This window comes from Bos indicus x Bos taurus, chromosome X (assembly GCF_003369695.1).
Source record: "Bos indicus x Bos taurus breed Angus x Brahman F1 hybrid chromosome X, Bos_hybrid_MaternalHap_v2.0, whole genome shotgun sequence".
NCBI classification, from domain to species: domain Eukaryota; kingdom Metazoa; phylum Chordata; class Mammalia; order Artiodactyla; family Bovidae; genus Bos; species Bos indicus x Bos taurus.
Window position 1 is genome coordinate 64,580,015 of NC_040105.1, and position 17,003 is coordinate 64,597,017.

The 17,003-nt window shown below is 37.4% G+C and overlaps 1 protein-coding gene across 2 annotated transcripts in view; it reads right to left on the reverse strand.

Moving 5' to 3' along the window:
- Positions 1–12,181: 12,181 nt before the first annotated feature.
- Positions 12,182–17,003, reverse strand: part of SNX12 (sorting nexin 12) — a 63,074-nt gene continuing 58,252 nt past the window's right edge. Inside the window, exon 5 of one of the 2 annotated variants that reach the window (XM_027533209.1) lies at positions 12,182–12,256. In XM_027533209.1, the coding sequence (XP_027389010.1) occupies positions 12,197–12,256 (60 nt within the window). In that variant the 3' untranslated portion in view covers positions 12,182–12,196. Of the gene's footprint in view, positions 12,260–17,003 lie in introns of both variants that reach the window. The other variant, XM_027533208.1, reaches the window with a different exon arrangement.

Genomic DNA, 17,003 nt, shown 5'->3' on the forward strand with positions numbered 1-17,003 from the left:
TGGCGTGCTGCAATTCATGGGGTCGCAGGGAGTCGGACATGACTGAGCGACTGAACTGAACTGAACTGAACTGAAGGTGAAATAGACAAATTCCTAGAAAGACACAAAGTAAAATTACTCAAGAAGAAACAGAAGATTTTTTATTCTAATATTTTAGTTTATTTTTTGATGTTTGCTGCTGCTAAGTCGCTTCAGTCCTGTCCGACTCTGTGCTATCCCATAGACGGCAGCCCACCAGGCTCCCCCGTCCCTGGGATTCTCCAGGCAAGAACACTGGAGTGGGTTGCCATTTCCTTCTCCAATGCATGAAAGTGAAAAGTGAAAGTGAAGTTGCTCAGTCGTGTCTGACTCTCCGTGACCCCATGGACTGCAGCCTACCAGGCTCCTCCATCCACGGGATTTTCCAGGCAAGAGTACTGGAGTAGGCTGCCATTGCCTTCTCCTTTGATGTTTATATTCTTCAAAATAATTTTGTTTAATTGAAGGATAATTGCTTTACAGAATTTTGTGGTTTTCTGTCATACATCAACAAGAACCAGCCATAGGTACACCCATGTCCCCTCCCTCCCAAACCTCCCTCCCAAACTTCCCTCCCGTCTCCCTCCCCATCCCACCCTTCTAGGTTGTCACAGAGCCCCTGTTTGTGTTCCCTGAGTCACACAGCAAATTCCCATTGGCTATCTATTTTACATATGGTATTGTAAATTTCCATGTTACTCTCTCCATACATCTAACCTTCTCCCTCCTCCCCTCCCCTCATGTCCATAGGTCTGTTCTCTATGTCTGTTTCTCCATTGCTGCCCTGAAAATAAAGTCATCAGTGCCACCTTTTTAGATTCCATAATATGCATCAGTATATGATATTTATATTTCTCTTTCTGACTTACTTCACTCTATATAATAGGTTCTAGGTTCGTCCACCTCATTAGAACTGACTCAGATATGTTCCTTTTTATGGTGGAGTACTATTCCATTGTATATACGTACCACAGCTTCTTTATCCACTCATCTGTCAATGGACAACTAGGTTGCTTCCACATTCTAGACCCTGAATAGCCAAAGCAATCTTGAGAAAGAACGGAGCTGGAGGAATCAACCTTCCTGACTTCAGACTATACTACAAAGCTACAGTCATCAAGACAGTATGACACTGGCACAAAAACAGAAATATAGACCAAGAAAACAAGATAGAGAACCCAGAGATAAACTCACGCACCTATGGGTACCTTATTTTTGACAAAGAAGGCAAGAATATACAATGGGACAAAGACAGCCTCTTCAGTAAGTGGTGCTGGGAAAACTGGACAGCTATGTGCAAAAGAATGAAATTAGAACACTTCCTAATGCCATATACAAAAATAAACTCAAAATGGATTAAAGACTTAAATGTAAGACCAGATACTGTAAGACTCTTAGAGGAAAACATAGGAAGAACACTAGATGACACAAATCAAAGGAAGATCTTCTATGACCCACTGCCCTGAGTAATGGAAATAAAAACAAAAATAAACAAGTGGGACCTAATTAAACTTAAAAGCTTTTGCACAGAAAAGGAAACTATAAACAAGGTGAAAAGACAACCCTCAAAATGGGAGAAAATAATAGCAAAGGAAACAACTGACAAAGAATTAATTTCCAAAATATACACACAGCTCATACAACTTAATACCAGAAAAACAAACAACCCAACCAAAAAGTGGGGAAAAGACCTAAACAGACATTTCTCCAAAGAAGACATACAGATGGCTAACAAGCACATGAAAAGATGCTCAACATCACTCATTATTAGAGAAATGCAAATCAAACTACAATGAGATATCACCTCACACCAGTCAGAATGGCCATCATCAAAAAGTCTACAAACAATAAATGCTGGAGAGGGTGTGGAGAAAAGGGAACACTCTTGCATTGCTGGTGGGAGTGTAAACTGATACAGCCACTATGGAAGATTCCTTAAAATTTAAGATTCCTTAAAAAGCTAGGAATAAAACCACCATATGACCCAACAATCCCACTCCTAAGCATATGTCCTGAGGAAACCAAAATTGAAAAAGATGCATATACCACAATGTTCATTGCAGCACTATTTACAATAGCTAGAACATGGAAATAGAGGATTTGAATAGATCTAAATAAGTAAAAAGGTTGAAATGGTAATCAAAGCCCTTCCCACAAGGAAAAGCCCAGACACAGATGACTTCACTAGTGAAGTCTACCAAATATTTAAGGAAGAGTTAATAATAATTTTTCACAAATTATCCCCCCCAAAATGAGAGGGGAACACTTCCCAGCTCATTCTATGAGGTCAGTATTACCCTGACATCAAAACCAGAAATATTACTATAAAGAAAATTATGGACTCTCTTATGACTGTAGACATACACATGCACACACACACACAAACACCCACACTCATATGCAACATTAATCCAGCAATATGTAAGAAGAAATGTAAACCATGCCCAAGTAGGATTTATCCCAATAATGCAAGGTTGGTTTAAAATCCAAAAATCAATTAGTGTTAAACACCATATCAATAAAGGACAAAAAACATATTATCATCTCAATAGACACAGACTGACAAACCGCAAAAACTATTCATGATAAACAAAATTTTTTTTTCTTTTAAAATGGGAAAAGGTAACCTCCTCAACCTGGTAAAGGGCATGTATGAATAATATTTAATGGTGAAAGGATGTTTTTCCCTAAGTTCATAAGCAAGACCAGTATGTCTACTCTCACTACTTGTATTCAACACTGTATTGGAGGATATAGCCAGGGAAATTAGGGGGGGGGAAAAGAAAGGAAGAAAAAAGGGAAAAGAAAACAAAGCATCCAGACTAGAAAAAAGTTAAACTAACTATATGTGTAGATGACTTAGTCTTATATATAGAAAATCCTAAGAAAAACACTAGAAAATAATTAGAATAAATGAATTCAGCAGAATTGCAAGATACAAGATAAATGTATAAAATTTGATGATATTTCTATACACTTGCAGAAAAAATGATGTTCAACATCGTTCATTATTAGAGAACTGTAAATCAAAACTACAATGAGATATCATCTCACACTGGTCAGAATGGCCATCATCAAAAAGTCTACAAACAATAAATGCTGGAGAGGATGTGAAGAAAAGAGAACTCTCTTGCACTGTTGATAGGAATGTAAACTCATACAGCCACTATGGAGAACAGTATGGAGATTCCTTAAAAAATTAGGAATAAAACTACCATATGACCCAGCAATCCCAAAACTGGGCATATACCCTGAGAAAACCATAATTCAAAAAGACACATGTACCCCAATATTCACTGCAGCATTATTTAAAATAGCCAGGACATGGAAGCAACCTAGATGTCCATTGACAGAGGAATGGATAAAGAAGTTGTGGCACATATATACAATGGGATATTCATCAGCCATAAAAAAGAACAAATGTGAATCAGTTGAACTGACATAGATGAAACTTGAGTTTGTTACACAGAGTGAAGTAAGTCAGAAGGAGAAAAACAAATATCATATGCTAACTCATATATATGAAATCTAGAAAAATGGTACTGATGAACTTATTTGCAAGGCAGGAATAGAGATGCAGACACATAGAGAACAGACTCATGGACACAGTGAGGGAAGGAGAGGGTGGGATGAAGTGAGAAAGTTAGCACTGACATATACACTACCATGTGTAAAATAGATAGCTAGTGGAAAGCTGCTGTGTAACACAGGAAACCCAGCCTGGCACTCTGTGACAACCTAGAGGGGTAGGATGGGGTGGTGGGAGGGAAGCTCAAGAGAGAGGGGATATACATATAGTCGATGAAAGTGAAAGAGGAGAGTGAAAAAGTTGGCTTAAAGCTCAACATTCAGAAAACTAAGATCATGACATCTGGTCCCATCACTTCATGGCAAATAGGTGGGGAAACAGTAGAAACAGTGACAGACTTTATTCTTTTGGGATCCAAAATCGCTGCAGATGGTGATTGCAGCCATGAAATTAAGAGATGCTTACCCCTTGGAAGGAAAGTTATGACCAACCTGGACAGCATATTAAAAAGCAGAGACATTACTTTGTCAACAAAGGTCCGTCTAGTCAAGGCTATGGTTTTTCCAGTAGTCATGTATGGATGTGAGAGTTGGACTATAAAGAGAGCTGAGCACTGAAGAATTGATGGTTTTGAACTGTGGTGTTGGAGAAGACTCTTGAGAGTCCCTTGAGAGATCCAACCAGTCCATCGTAAAGGAGATCAGTCCTGGGTGTTCATTGGAAGGACTGATGTTGAAGCTGAAACTCCAATATCTTGGCCACCTGCGGAGAGCTGACTCATTTGAAAAGACCCTGATGCTGGGAAAGATTGAGGGCAGGAGAAGGGGACAACAGAGGATGAGATGGTTGGATGGCATCACCGACTCAATGGACATGGGTTTGGGTAGACTCCGGCAGTTGGTGATGGACAGGGAGGCCTGGCGTGCTGTGGTTCATGGGGTCGCAAACAGTCGGACACGACTGAGCGACTGAACTGAACTGATGATTGATATGCAGTGTTGTACAGCAGAAATTAATGAAACACTGTAAAGCAATTCTCTCCAATTAAAAAAATAAATAATATAAAAAAGAAACAATATCATTTATAATAGCATTAAAAAGACTTGTAAATAAACATAAAAAGAAGTACAAAATGTATATGCTGAAAACTATAAAATATTGTTAAAATAACTTGAATAACTTAATAGGAACTTCCCTGTCAGTCCAGTGTTTTAAGTCTCCATGCTTCCACTGCACAGGGCGGGTTCAATTTCTGGTCAGGGAACTAAGATCCTGCATGGCACAGCTAAATAAATAAATAAAATGGAAAAGACCTCATTAAAAAAAAAAAAACTAAATAAGTAGAAAGGCATACCACTTCATGGATTACATTTTAACACTATTAGACATAATGTCTAATGTCTAACATAATGTCTAGTATTGTTAAAATGTCAATACTCCCCAAATTGATGTATGGATTCAAAGTAATCTCCATCAAATTTCCAGCTTTCTCCTTTACAGACATTTATAAGCTGAACCTAAAATTCATATGGAAATTCAAAAGACACAGAATGACCAAACAATCTTGAAAAATAAAAACAAGGCTAGAGTGATCACATTTCCAAATTTCAAAACTTATTAAACACAGCTACAATAATCAAGACAGTGTGGTTCTGGAATTAGAATAGACACATGTGTATGTGTCTTCAGTCACTCAGTCATCTCCATCTCCTTGCTACCTTATGGACTGTAGTCCACCAGACTCCTCTGTCCATGGGATTTTCCTGGCAAGAATACTGGAGTGGGTTGCCATTTCCTCCTTCAGGAGATCTTCCTGACCCAGGGATCGAACCCACGTTTCCTGTGTCCCCTGCATTGCAGGCAGATTCTTTTACCAATGAGCCATTGGAGAAGCCCAGGATAGACACACAGATCAATGGAATAGAACTAAGAGTACAGAAATAAACCCATGTATCTGTGGTCAATTGATTTTTGAAAAGAGTGCCAAGGACATTCAATGGGGAAAGAGTTGTGTTTTCAACAAAGGGTGCTGGGAACACTGGATAGCCATATTCAAAAGATGAAGTTGGACCCTTATCTCACATCATATACAAAATTAACTCAAATGGATCAAAGGCCTAAATGTAACATAAATGTAAATATTCATTATGTTGAATTGGGCAATGGATTCTTATGTATGACACCAAAGACATGAGTAATTAAAGAAAAAATAGATATACTTGACTAACCAAAATTTTAAACTTTGGTATTTCAAAGGATATATCAAAAAAGTGAAAAGACTCCATTAATAAAAGGACCCATGGCAAGACAGTCCATGTCAGATCCCAGGAGAATAAGAAATGAGATCTCCATATATAAGCAGGGTCTGAAAAACTTGGACAAGGAGAATAAAGAGGTCATATCTGTTAACTGCATCTAAAAATAATTTTCTTACAGGTTTAAAGTATAAGACATTCAGGATTATGAAGATCTCTTCAAATGCAATCAGCCTATCTAACTTTATTCTTGAAGGTAATCTCACATACCCAAATTAAAAATGTTCAGAGATAATGTAAAACATATCTGAGACATCACTCTACTTATGAGAATAACTGCTTACAGAAAGCAGATGCACAGGCACCTGAGATGCACAGGATACTTATAAAGACACAATTCAGCAGAAAAACTATTTTTAAAGCACAAAAATTTACTTGGGAAGAATTCAGACAATGATTTACTTAGACAATAATTTGTGTTTTATTCTCTCTGCTGTAAAACATCAAAAAATGAAAGGTATTAGACCTTCTCCATTCTAAATCAGTGGCCACATGAATGTGTCCAGAATGTAGGCTCCATAGCCAAGGACCTTCTCAATAACTGTTCTATGACAGAACTTAAGAAGTTGACAAATACATGAAAGACAAATATCCCCCAGTGCCTGCCATCAGATCTTGTTTGAGAGATGGCAGCTTATAATAAGGTATTGGTATAGGCAGTGGCTTAAATATCTGAGGGGAAAAGTAATGGAAAAGTTTGAGCTTCTCCAGGACAACAAGGAAAGAAGGTACTAGACTTCCAGGGAGTAATGAAAAAAGAAAAAGAAAGAAAAAAAGTGAAAAGACAACACACAGAATGAGAGAGAAGTATTTTCAAATCATATATATGTTAAGGGACTAAACATACATAAATACATAAATTCTTGCAACTTTGTACTAAAATGAATAATCCAATTAAAAAATTGACAAAGGAGACTTCCAATTTCTAGTCTGGCACATAAGAAGTCATCACTCCATGCTAATAAGTAAAAAGCTGAACAAACTAAAAAATTAACAACTCTTCTAGATCTGTCAGTGAATAAGGCAAACACTGCCCCCCAAGTTGGGGAACAAGCAGGCAGATTCAGAGAATTACAACTTGCCAGAACAGAAACCCATGAGCAGAAACTTCCATGGGAACCAGTATTGGGGTAGAAAATTCTGAACTATTGATGAAATGCTGGAGTATCAGAGTAGACAAGCCTGAGAGATTAAAAAAAATCCAGGAAGACCCAGTCATGGAGATAACACACTCTCAGGATTCCAGTAGGAGGAGGAGAAAGTAATCTTTTTGAAATATGCTAGGCCATTCTGTTCTACCCTTAAGAACTGTTTTACAAGAGCCTAATCTTTTGGGGTCTTATTAGAGCCTGCTCAACCTAGAGGAAGGGAAATAGTCAACTCTTGACCCCTCTAAACACTCTGTACCACCTAAGTGGGGAGAATAAAAATCTGAGAGACACATAAATTTCACAGCCCAGGGACACAGGGTCACTGAAAGATTAAGGCTAATCAGAGGATTTATAAAACACTTCCCCTCCCACCATACTTTACCAGTACATTACAACAGTCCTATTTACCAAAGTTCCTTTTACCTCATACACCACGTCTGGTTTCCAGTGAAAAACAACAAGGCATGCCAAAAGGCAAAACACAGTTTTAAGTGACAGAGCAAACATCAGAACCAGATCCAGACATACCAGATGCTAGAATCAGCCATGAATTTAAAGCAACTATGATAAATATGCTAGGGGCTCTAATGGAAAAAGCAGATAACATGCAAGAACAGATGAGTAATTTAAGCAGAGAGATGAAAATTCTAAGAATCAAAAAGATTTTCTACAGATCAAAAACACTGTAACAGAAATGGAGAATGCCTATGACAGACTCATTAGTAGACTGGACATGGCTGAGGAAAGAATCACTGAACTTGAGAATATCAATAGAATCTTCCAGAAATAAAAAGCAAACTGAAAAGGACTTTTCTAAAATAGGAAAAGAATATCTAAGAACTGTGGGTCAACAAAAATAAAAGTGTAATATATGCAAAATGGGAATACCAGGAGAAGGAATTAAAAAAAGAAGAAATTTTTCTTATTCTAAATTGATCTAATAGATGCCAGTTTGCTCAAATAGCAACAGTGCATTCAATTATGTATACGTGTGTGTGTGTTTATAATGAAGTGAAATGAGTGACAGCAATGATAAGAAAGAACAAGAGGGAGGAATTAGGATTATTTTGTCATCATAAGGCACTTGTGCTACCTGTGAAACAGTGTACAGTTGTCCCTAGGTATCCACAGGGGACTGTTTCCAGGAGTCCTCAATCCATGGATGCTCAAGTCCCTTATATAAAATGGCATAGTACAGTTGCCCCTCCATATCTGTAGGTTTCACAACTGTGGATTCAACCAACCACAAATGGAAATTTCAATATGCAGTTGTTGAACCCACAGATGCAAAACCTATGAATACAGAGGGCTAACTATATATTTATTGGAAACAAATCTGCATATAAGTGGACCTATGCATGTTGTCCAGAGGTCAACTGTAGTGTTATTTGAAAAGCGGACTTGGATTAGCTACAAATGTATATTGAAAACTCTAGGGCAACCACTAAAAAGGGGGAAAAAAGTATAGTTGCTGTTCTAAGAAAGGAGAAAAAAATGGAACTATATAAAATGTTCAGTTAAAACCACAGAAGATACAAAAAGAATAAAAGATAAAAACAGGAACAAAGAACAAGGGCAGCAAATAGAAAACACTAATGAATATGATAAATATTATCACTTTGAATGTTAATGATCAAAATGTACCATTGAAAAGATAGAGATTATAAAAATGAATTAAGAAAATAAGACCCAGGTATATGTTATCTATAAGAAGCCCATTTTAAATATAAAGACACATATAGATTAAAAGTAAATGGATGGGGAATTTCCTGGTGGTCCAGTGATTATGAATCTGCTTTGTAATGCTAGGGCCATGCGTTCAATTCCTGGTTGGGGAGCTGAGATCCCACAAGCTGCAAAGCAACTAAGCCCGCATGCCATGTGCTGCAACTAAGACCTGATGCCGCCAAATAAATAAAAATTTTTTATTAAAAAGTAAATGGATGGAATAAAATATACCATGCTAACACTAACAAAAAAAGAGGAGTAGCTATATTAATTTCACACAGAGTGAAATTTAAGCAAGAAAAGTTATCAGGGATAAAGAAGAGCATTACATAATGATAAAAGGGCTAATTCTCCAGGAAGACATAACAGTCCTTAATGTATATACAACCTAACAACAGAGCATTAACTTATGTGAGGCAAAAACTAATAGCATTGCAAAGACAAGTAGATAAATCCAATATCTTGTTTAGATACTTCAATATGCCTCCATAAAATAGAACTGTCATAAATGAACAGTTCTAGCAGACAGTGAGGATCTAGCTGAACTTAACAACACCATCAATCAACTGGATATAATTGACATCTATAGACTAATTCATTCAATAACAGTAGGACACACGTTTTTTCTCAAGCTCACATGAAACATGTACCAGGATAGATCACAGTCTAGGCCATAAAACACACCTTAACAATTTGAAGAACAGAATTTAAAAGAATAGAAATCAAACAATTTTCACTGTCAGGCCACAGTGGAATTAAACCAGAAATCATAACAGAAAGATGACTGGAACAATTCCAAAATATATGGAGATTAAACAATACTCTTCTAAATAACACATGGTCATGGAGAAATCTCAAGAGAAATTTAAAAATATTTTGACTAGATGAAAATGAAAATATAACTTATCAAAATATGTGGGATACCACAAAAACAGTGCTTAGAGAGAAGTCATAGTATTAAACGCACGAAAGAAGAAAGATCTAAAATCAGTAATCTCAGTTTCCACCTTAGGAAGCTAGAAAAAGAAGAGCAAATTAAATTCTAAGTAAGCAGAAGAAAAGACAATAATAAGAATTAGAGCAGAAATCAATGAGCCCTAAAATAGAAATCAATAGAAAAAAAATCAATGAAACTAAAAGCTGGTCCTTTAAAAAGGTCAATATACTAAATTATACATTGGATTGTACACTTTAAATGGGTGAGTTGTGTGGTGTGTGAACTATACCTCAATAAAGCTATTTTTAAAAATCAGATCAAAACTGTAAAAACAGTAAAAAGGCCAGTGGTTACCAGGGGTTAGGGAGGAGAGAGAGATAAATAAGAACACAGAAGATATTCAAGGTGGTGAAACTATTCTGTATGATACTATAAGTGGCTATATATGTCATCATACAATTGTCAAAACCCACTGAATGTACAGTACCAAGTATGAACTATGGACTTTGGGTGATAATGATGTGTCATTATAGGTTCACTAATTTTAAGAAATGCACCACTCTGGTGCAGAATGTTGATTGTGGGGGAGGCTATGCTTGTGTGGGGTCAGGGGGTATATAGGAACTTTCAGTTTAATTTTGATGTGAACATCAGTTCAGTTCAGTTCAGTTCCGTCGCTCAGTCGTGTCCAACTCTTTGCGACCCCATGAACCGCAGCACGCCAGGCCTCCCTGTCCATCACCAACTCCCGGAGTCTACCCAAACCCATGTCCACTGTGTCGGTGATGCCATCCAACCGTCTCATCCTCTGTTGTCCGTTTCTCCTCCTGCCCTCAATCTTTCCCAGCATCATGAGTCAGCTCTCCGCATCAAGTGGCCAAAGTACTGGAGTTTCATAAAACTGCTCTAAAAATAAAGTCTATTAAAATTGTTTAAATCAGAGACTCTTCAAATAGAATGTGAAATAACAATAAAACAAAAAATACTATAGCTTTATACTTTCTGTCCCATGGCTGTTTTTTAGGCCTAGCAAAATTAGGTCCATAAAAAGTACAGTCCATGTCCTCCTTTGCTATTTAGACTGAGAAGCCTAGTTCCTCCTCCTTAACTTGAATAGGCTAATCAGAGAACCTCATTAGGATCTCTGTTTTAGACTCCCTGTGGCACTTCAACTCTAGGCATTCTGTTTCACTCTACCCAGACAAGTGACCTAATGAAGTAAATCCAAAAGGTGATCTACACTAACCATGGAGAAATCTGTACCTTTTATACTCTTACCACTTACCATCTTCTCTGTTTTTAACTAGCATGGTCTGTCTACTTGATCTGTTGATGGTTTTTGCCATCTTACCCAGAATTCAAGATCCACGTCAAACAAACAAAAATATTAAAAACACTAAAGATAAATCTAGCTAAAATGCTAATGTTAAATGCACTGTTCTGGAAGGGAAGTGTAGAAGACTTAATTTGTTACAAACTCAAGAAACAAAGAAAGCTACCCTCCTTCAAACTGGCCTGATTAGCACCCATTGTAGTCCTGATCTCCAAGATGTTCTGACCTTGAAACTTTTTGCTGCAAACTAACCTGACAAGAAATAACTAATTGCATGCCTACCTGTGAAGAATCATTCATCACATTACTGCACTCCCATCTCATTTACTCTTCCTTCCAAAGCCTGATAATAGTGACTGTATATTGAGCTCTAAGTATGTGCTAGGCATCATGTTATACACTTTATATATTTTTTCATTTAATTTGTACAGTAACCATATAAGTATACCTAATCTATTTGATAGGTAAAGAAACTGAAGTTTGAGAAGGTAACTAATTTTCCCATGATCACACAACTAATAATTTAAAGAGCTGGGATTCATTCTCCTAAATATAAAAGAAATCTTTAAAATGTTATTATTATCTCTATAGAGCTAATATTGCTTTAGAAAAAGATACTTCATAACTGAATCACCTTACTGTATACCTGAAACTAACACGACATTGTAAACCAACTATACAGTCCAATATAAAATAAAAACTAAAAAACAAAAAATAAAATATTGCTAGTTTTCTAAAAAAGAAAGAAAAAGGTACTTCATTAAAATTAAGCTTCTATCCATTTTAACTTCAAAGCATACTTCTTTCCTATTTAACCTTGCCTTCATAGGAATTTTTTTTGCAGTTCAACCTAAGTTTCTTCATGCTTGAAGTCAAGCCAGGTCTCAAAACAGACGTAATTCTCCCAGTATTTTTTTCATGAATTCCACTCTAGTGAACTTGTATATAACCCCCAGGGTCATCTTCACCTGTTTTGCTGCTTATGGCCCAAGCCTTAAGTTCTCCTCTAGGGTCTAAGATTCATATCTAGATTTTTTCATACTCCCCTACTTTGGTTTTTTCTTTCTTGTTCTTTTCAGAGAACAAGAAATTAGTCCATAGGGACTACTTACCTGGCTAGACCAGAATGACATAGATTGCCTCATGAACTGGAATTCTGACAGCCCAAGAGCTCAATATCCTAGGTCACAAACGATGAAGAGGACTGTACAGGCAATTGCTTTCTTGTGGTCTCTTTTCTGATGGCTGCTGGAATGACAAAAAAAAAAAGAAAGAAATATTACATCTAATAAGAGTAACCATTAAACTCTTTCATATTATTACAAAATAGAATCAATATAACAAGTCCTCAGCATAATCATAAATAATTTTCCTGCTGTTATCAACCAATGCCAAATATACAGTATTAACATAAAAACAGCTGTAAGTCTTCTTGCTAGCTAACCAACTCCCCTCCTCCATCCCATCGCCAGCAATTATACACCTCGGTATCCAATTATTTCAATGTTCTTTCAGTTCATAACAAATGATAGCTAGAATTGAAAATGTGCCAGATTACCATCACAGCAGTTAATCTTCTTAAAGTTTTCATAGCTGGAGCTCTACATCTACAATTCAGATTCACTTTTGCTTTACATTTTCTCTTCTCCTACACACCTATGTTTCTTATACATAGACACAATCATGTCAAATAGAATCAGTCAGGGCAACTGAGATAAAAACCCCCATACTCAAGCAGATTCTACACAGTCCTCTATATATAGTGAATTACAGATGGTTCTAGAAAATAGAAGAAGATTATTCCAAAAAGTCAATACATTTTTAAAGCTCCAATTTTCTAATTACAAAAGGCCAAAACTCATCAGTCTCCTGGATATATTCCTATCAAAATTATGATTTATAGTCACCTTCAATTCCAGTGGTGGCATTAATAACTTATCAAACATACACCAAATCCCATTTGTCACAAAGTATTCTAAAGTTGTCAAATTGCTTCCCAGCTACCAATATCAGTTCCAAAATTTCCCTAAGATCTAAATACAATAATTTCAAACAGTTTCCTTAGTATTTCATCTAACTAATAATACTTTTAACAATAACACTATTTATAGTGTAGATTCAAACTAATTTGAATTGTTTGAATTCAAACAATATTATCTTCTAATATACTCCAAATTACGGGCTTCTCTGGTGGCTCAGTGGTAAAGAATACACCTGCAATGCAGGAAGACAGTAGACATGGTTCAATCCCTGGGTTGGGAAGGTCCCCTGGAGGAGGGCATGGCAACCCACTCCAGTATTCTTGCCTGGAGAATCCCATGGACAGAGGAGGCTGGTGGGCTACAGTCCATAGGGTCGCAAAGAGTTGGACACAACTGAAGCGACTGAGCATGCACACACGCATACTCTGAATTACACCTATGCTTGCTTAAGCCAAAAAAAAAAAAAGAACTATCCACCATTTCCTAAAACCTTCTTGCTTTTGGTCTTGCTCATCCATTCAAGGAGTCTCTATCTCCTCTCCTTAACTCTAGGTATCCCAATTTTGTTTCCCTTGCAAATTTCTTAATTGGAAGCTATTCATTTTCCTTTATTCATCCCTTCCCATAAATCAAGACCAAGTTAACATCATCTCAGGTCTTGTTCACTGGATCCCCAAAGTATTGTTTTACTCAATAGCCCTTCTTTCTTCAGAGTTTACACTGCTTAATTTTATCATCCTATTAATGTTAAATGTCAACTTTCAGATCTCCCCCTGACATTCACTGAGGACTTTGGTACCAACTGTTTTCTTTCCCCTTTTCATCTGAAAGCCTTCACTATTCCCCTTGATGATCTAACATCCAAACTTCACAGCTCCATGACATATCCTATTTTAATTTCTTCAGCTCAGCCATCCATTTCTGTAGTGACACCTGGAATGGCTCTACCTCCAAAACCAGAGTCTGCACTCAGAACTACCTGTTTTTCTGCCTGTCCTACACTTTACAGTCTTTGAATTTACCCTTCAACTTTCCAAAGGCCTTCGATTCATCAACACTCTTAACTCTTCTCAAAGGCCTCAATGTCCCTTTGGATTTCACTTCCTTCTCTACCTAGGGAAGACTCCATGGACAGTGGGACTTCATTGACAGTAACCAGCACACTCAATTCTCCTATCCCCTTGATTTTCCACTATATTTATCCTGCCAATTCCTACTCACAAATCAACCCAACGATTTCTTTTTTCTATTCCTGTTTACAAATTACAAAGTACTATTAAGGAAAATCCTATACTCCTGACCACTAGTTTCTCCTCTACCCAACTGATCTTCTATTGCTAGCAGAGTGATCTTTTACTTTTGGCAGGGGAGGGGGCTGCACTGAGTCTTCTTTGCACCACACAGACTCTCTGGTTGTGGTGTGTGGGCTTAGTTGCCCTCAGTATGTGGGATCTTAGTTCCCTGATCAGGGATAAAACTCATGTCCTCCGCATTGGAAGGTAGATTCTTAACCACTGGACCACCAGGGAAGTGCCAGAATGATCTTTTAAAACATAGATTAAGCAAGACTTCATGAATGGCAGAATGAGGGGCTCAGCTAATTTTCTCCCCATGAAAACAATGATATAACTGTACAGATTTGTCAAAAACAACCATTTCAAGATTCTGGAAATAGACCAAAATTAAAAAATAAATTTAAAAGTATTTAAGAAAATCTATTAAATGTTGGCTAAGAACAGTGGGAATCTATGGTGTTTTAGCCTGAGGCTTGTTCATATTCCCACCTCCCTCCCCAGCTCTACTGGAGCTGATATTATAAGGTTAGGGCAAGTCAAACCATAAAAACCAACAACTTGGCTGCTGGAGGGGAATTACTTGTATGGGAATGAGCACACACAAAAAAATTTCTATGCCCAGGGATGTTGAAGATAACAGCAAACTCCTTAGATCAGAGAAAATGATCATCACAGTTACCTGAGATTACAGCATTGGTTGGGGCAAGCAACAGAACAGCAGGCCTGCTGAAAGTTTAGCAGAGAGATGCAGAGAGAAAGACAACCCTGGTAGGGCTTAATAAGCTCACTCATACCCCCGTGGGTCTACAATGCTAGTATGTACAAGGTTGCACTCAAGCTCAAGGTACTAGAGAGGATCCTACTTAACTACATTTCCCTGCTTGAATGCGAAGCGTTACAAAGGTACAGAGGAGACACAAGAAGGCCCAGCAGAAAGTAAAAATCAAGGAAAATTTTAAACTCTCCTGAACTTCGGCTATACTTCTAAACCTACACACAATTCCATCGACAAAGAGTAAAAGACAATACTGGCCCAAGGTATTTAGACACAATCTCTAATAAAACAATTGGCTGAACGCTAAGCTATCCTGACCTGTATGACACCAAGGAAGCCAAGCTTACAAATAAAAAGAGTAGAAACATTAATAGGCTACACACTGAAGAGAGAGAATTCACAGAATTGATCCAGGCAAGCCACCACAGCAACCTCAGAGACAGAATGGGTAGGAATCAGAACCTGAAATTAACCTTTTGAGGAACTGCCAACTGTTTTCCAAAGTGGCTACACCCACTGTTTTCCAAAGTGGCTACATACCACAACCAGAGAATCTGTGTGGTGCAAAGAAGACTCAGTGCAGCCCCCTCCCCTGCCAAAAGTAAAAGATCACTCTGATAGCAATAGAAGATCAGTTGGGTGGAGGAGAAACTAGTGGTCAGGAGTATAGGATTTTCCTTAATAGTACTTTGTAATTTGTAAACAGGAATAGAAAAAAGAAATCGTTGGGTTGATTTGTGAGTAGGGATTGGCCAGATAAATATAGTGGAAAATCAATAGGATGGCTATGGTCAAAACGATGGACAATAAACAAGCTTTGGCAAGGATATGGAAAAAACTGGAACTCTCATACACTGTTTCTGGGAATGTAAAATTGTGTAACTGCTTTGGAAAACAGTATACCACTATTTACAATAGCTAGAACATGGAAGCAACCTAGATGTCCACTGACAGATGAATGGATAAAGAAGCTGTGGTACATATATACAGTGGAATAAAAGCCATAAAAAGGAACACATTTAAGTAGTTCTACTGAGGTGAACAAACCTAGAGCCTATTATACAGAGTGAAGTAAGTCAGAAAGAGAAATATAAATATTGTATTCTGATGCATATAAATGGAATCTAGAAAGATGGTACTGATGAACTTATTTTCAGGGCAACAATGGTGAAACAGACCTAAAGAACAGACTTATGGACACAGTGGGAGGGAAGGAGGAAGTGGGTGAGATGTATGGAGAGAGTAACATGGAAACTTACAATGCTATATGTAAACTAGATAGCCAATAGGAATTTGCTGTATGACTCAGGGAACTCAAATAGGGGCTCTGATAATCTAGATGGGTGGGATGGGGAAGGAGATGGGAGGGAGGGAGGGGACATGGGTGTATCTATGGCTGATTCTTGTTGATGTTTGACAAAAAACCCACAAAATTGTGTAAAGAAATTATCCTTCAATTAAAAAAAGCAAAGTGGCAAAAAAAAAAGGTGTTTCCAGTTCCTCAAAAGGTTAAACTTGGAGTAACCTACCATATGTCTCAAACAACCCAAATTTTCATCAATTGATGAATGGATAAACAAAATATGGTATATTCATACAATGGAATACTATTTGGACATAAAAAGGAATAAAGGAAGTTCTGTCACATAACATGGATGAACCTTGAAAACACTATGCTAAGTAAAAAAGTCAGACCAAAAGGAGAAATACTGTATGATTTCATTTATATAAAATGCTCAGTTCAGTTCAGTTCAGTTATTCAGTCGTGTCCAACTCTTTGCAACCCCATAGACCACAGCACGCCAGGCTTCCCTGTCCATCACCAACTCCTGGAGCTTGCTCAAACTTGTGTCCATTGAGTCGGTGATGCCATCCAACCATCTCATCTTTTGTCATCCCCTTCTCCTCCTGCCTTCAATCTTTCCCAGCATCACGATCTT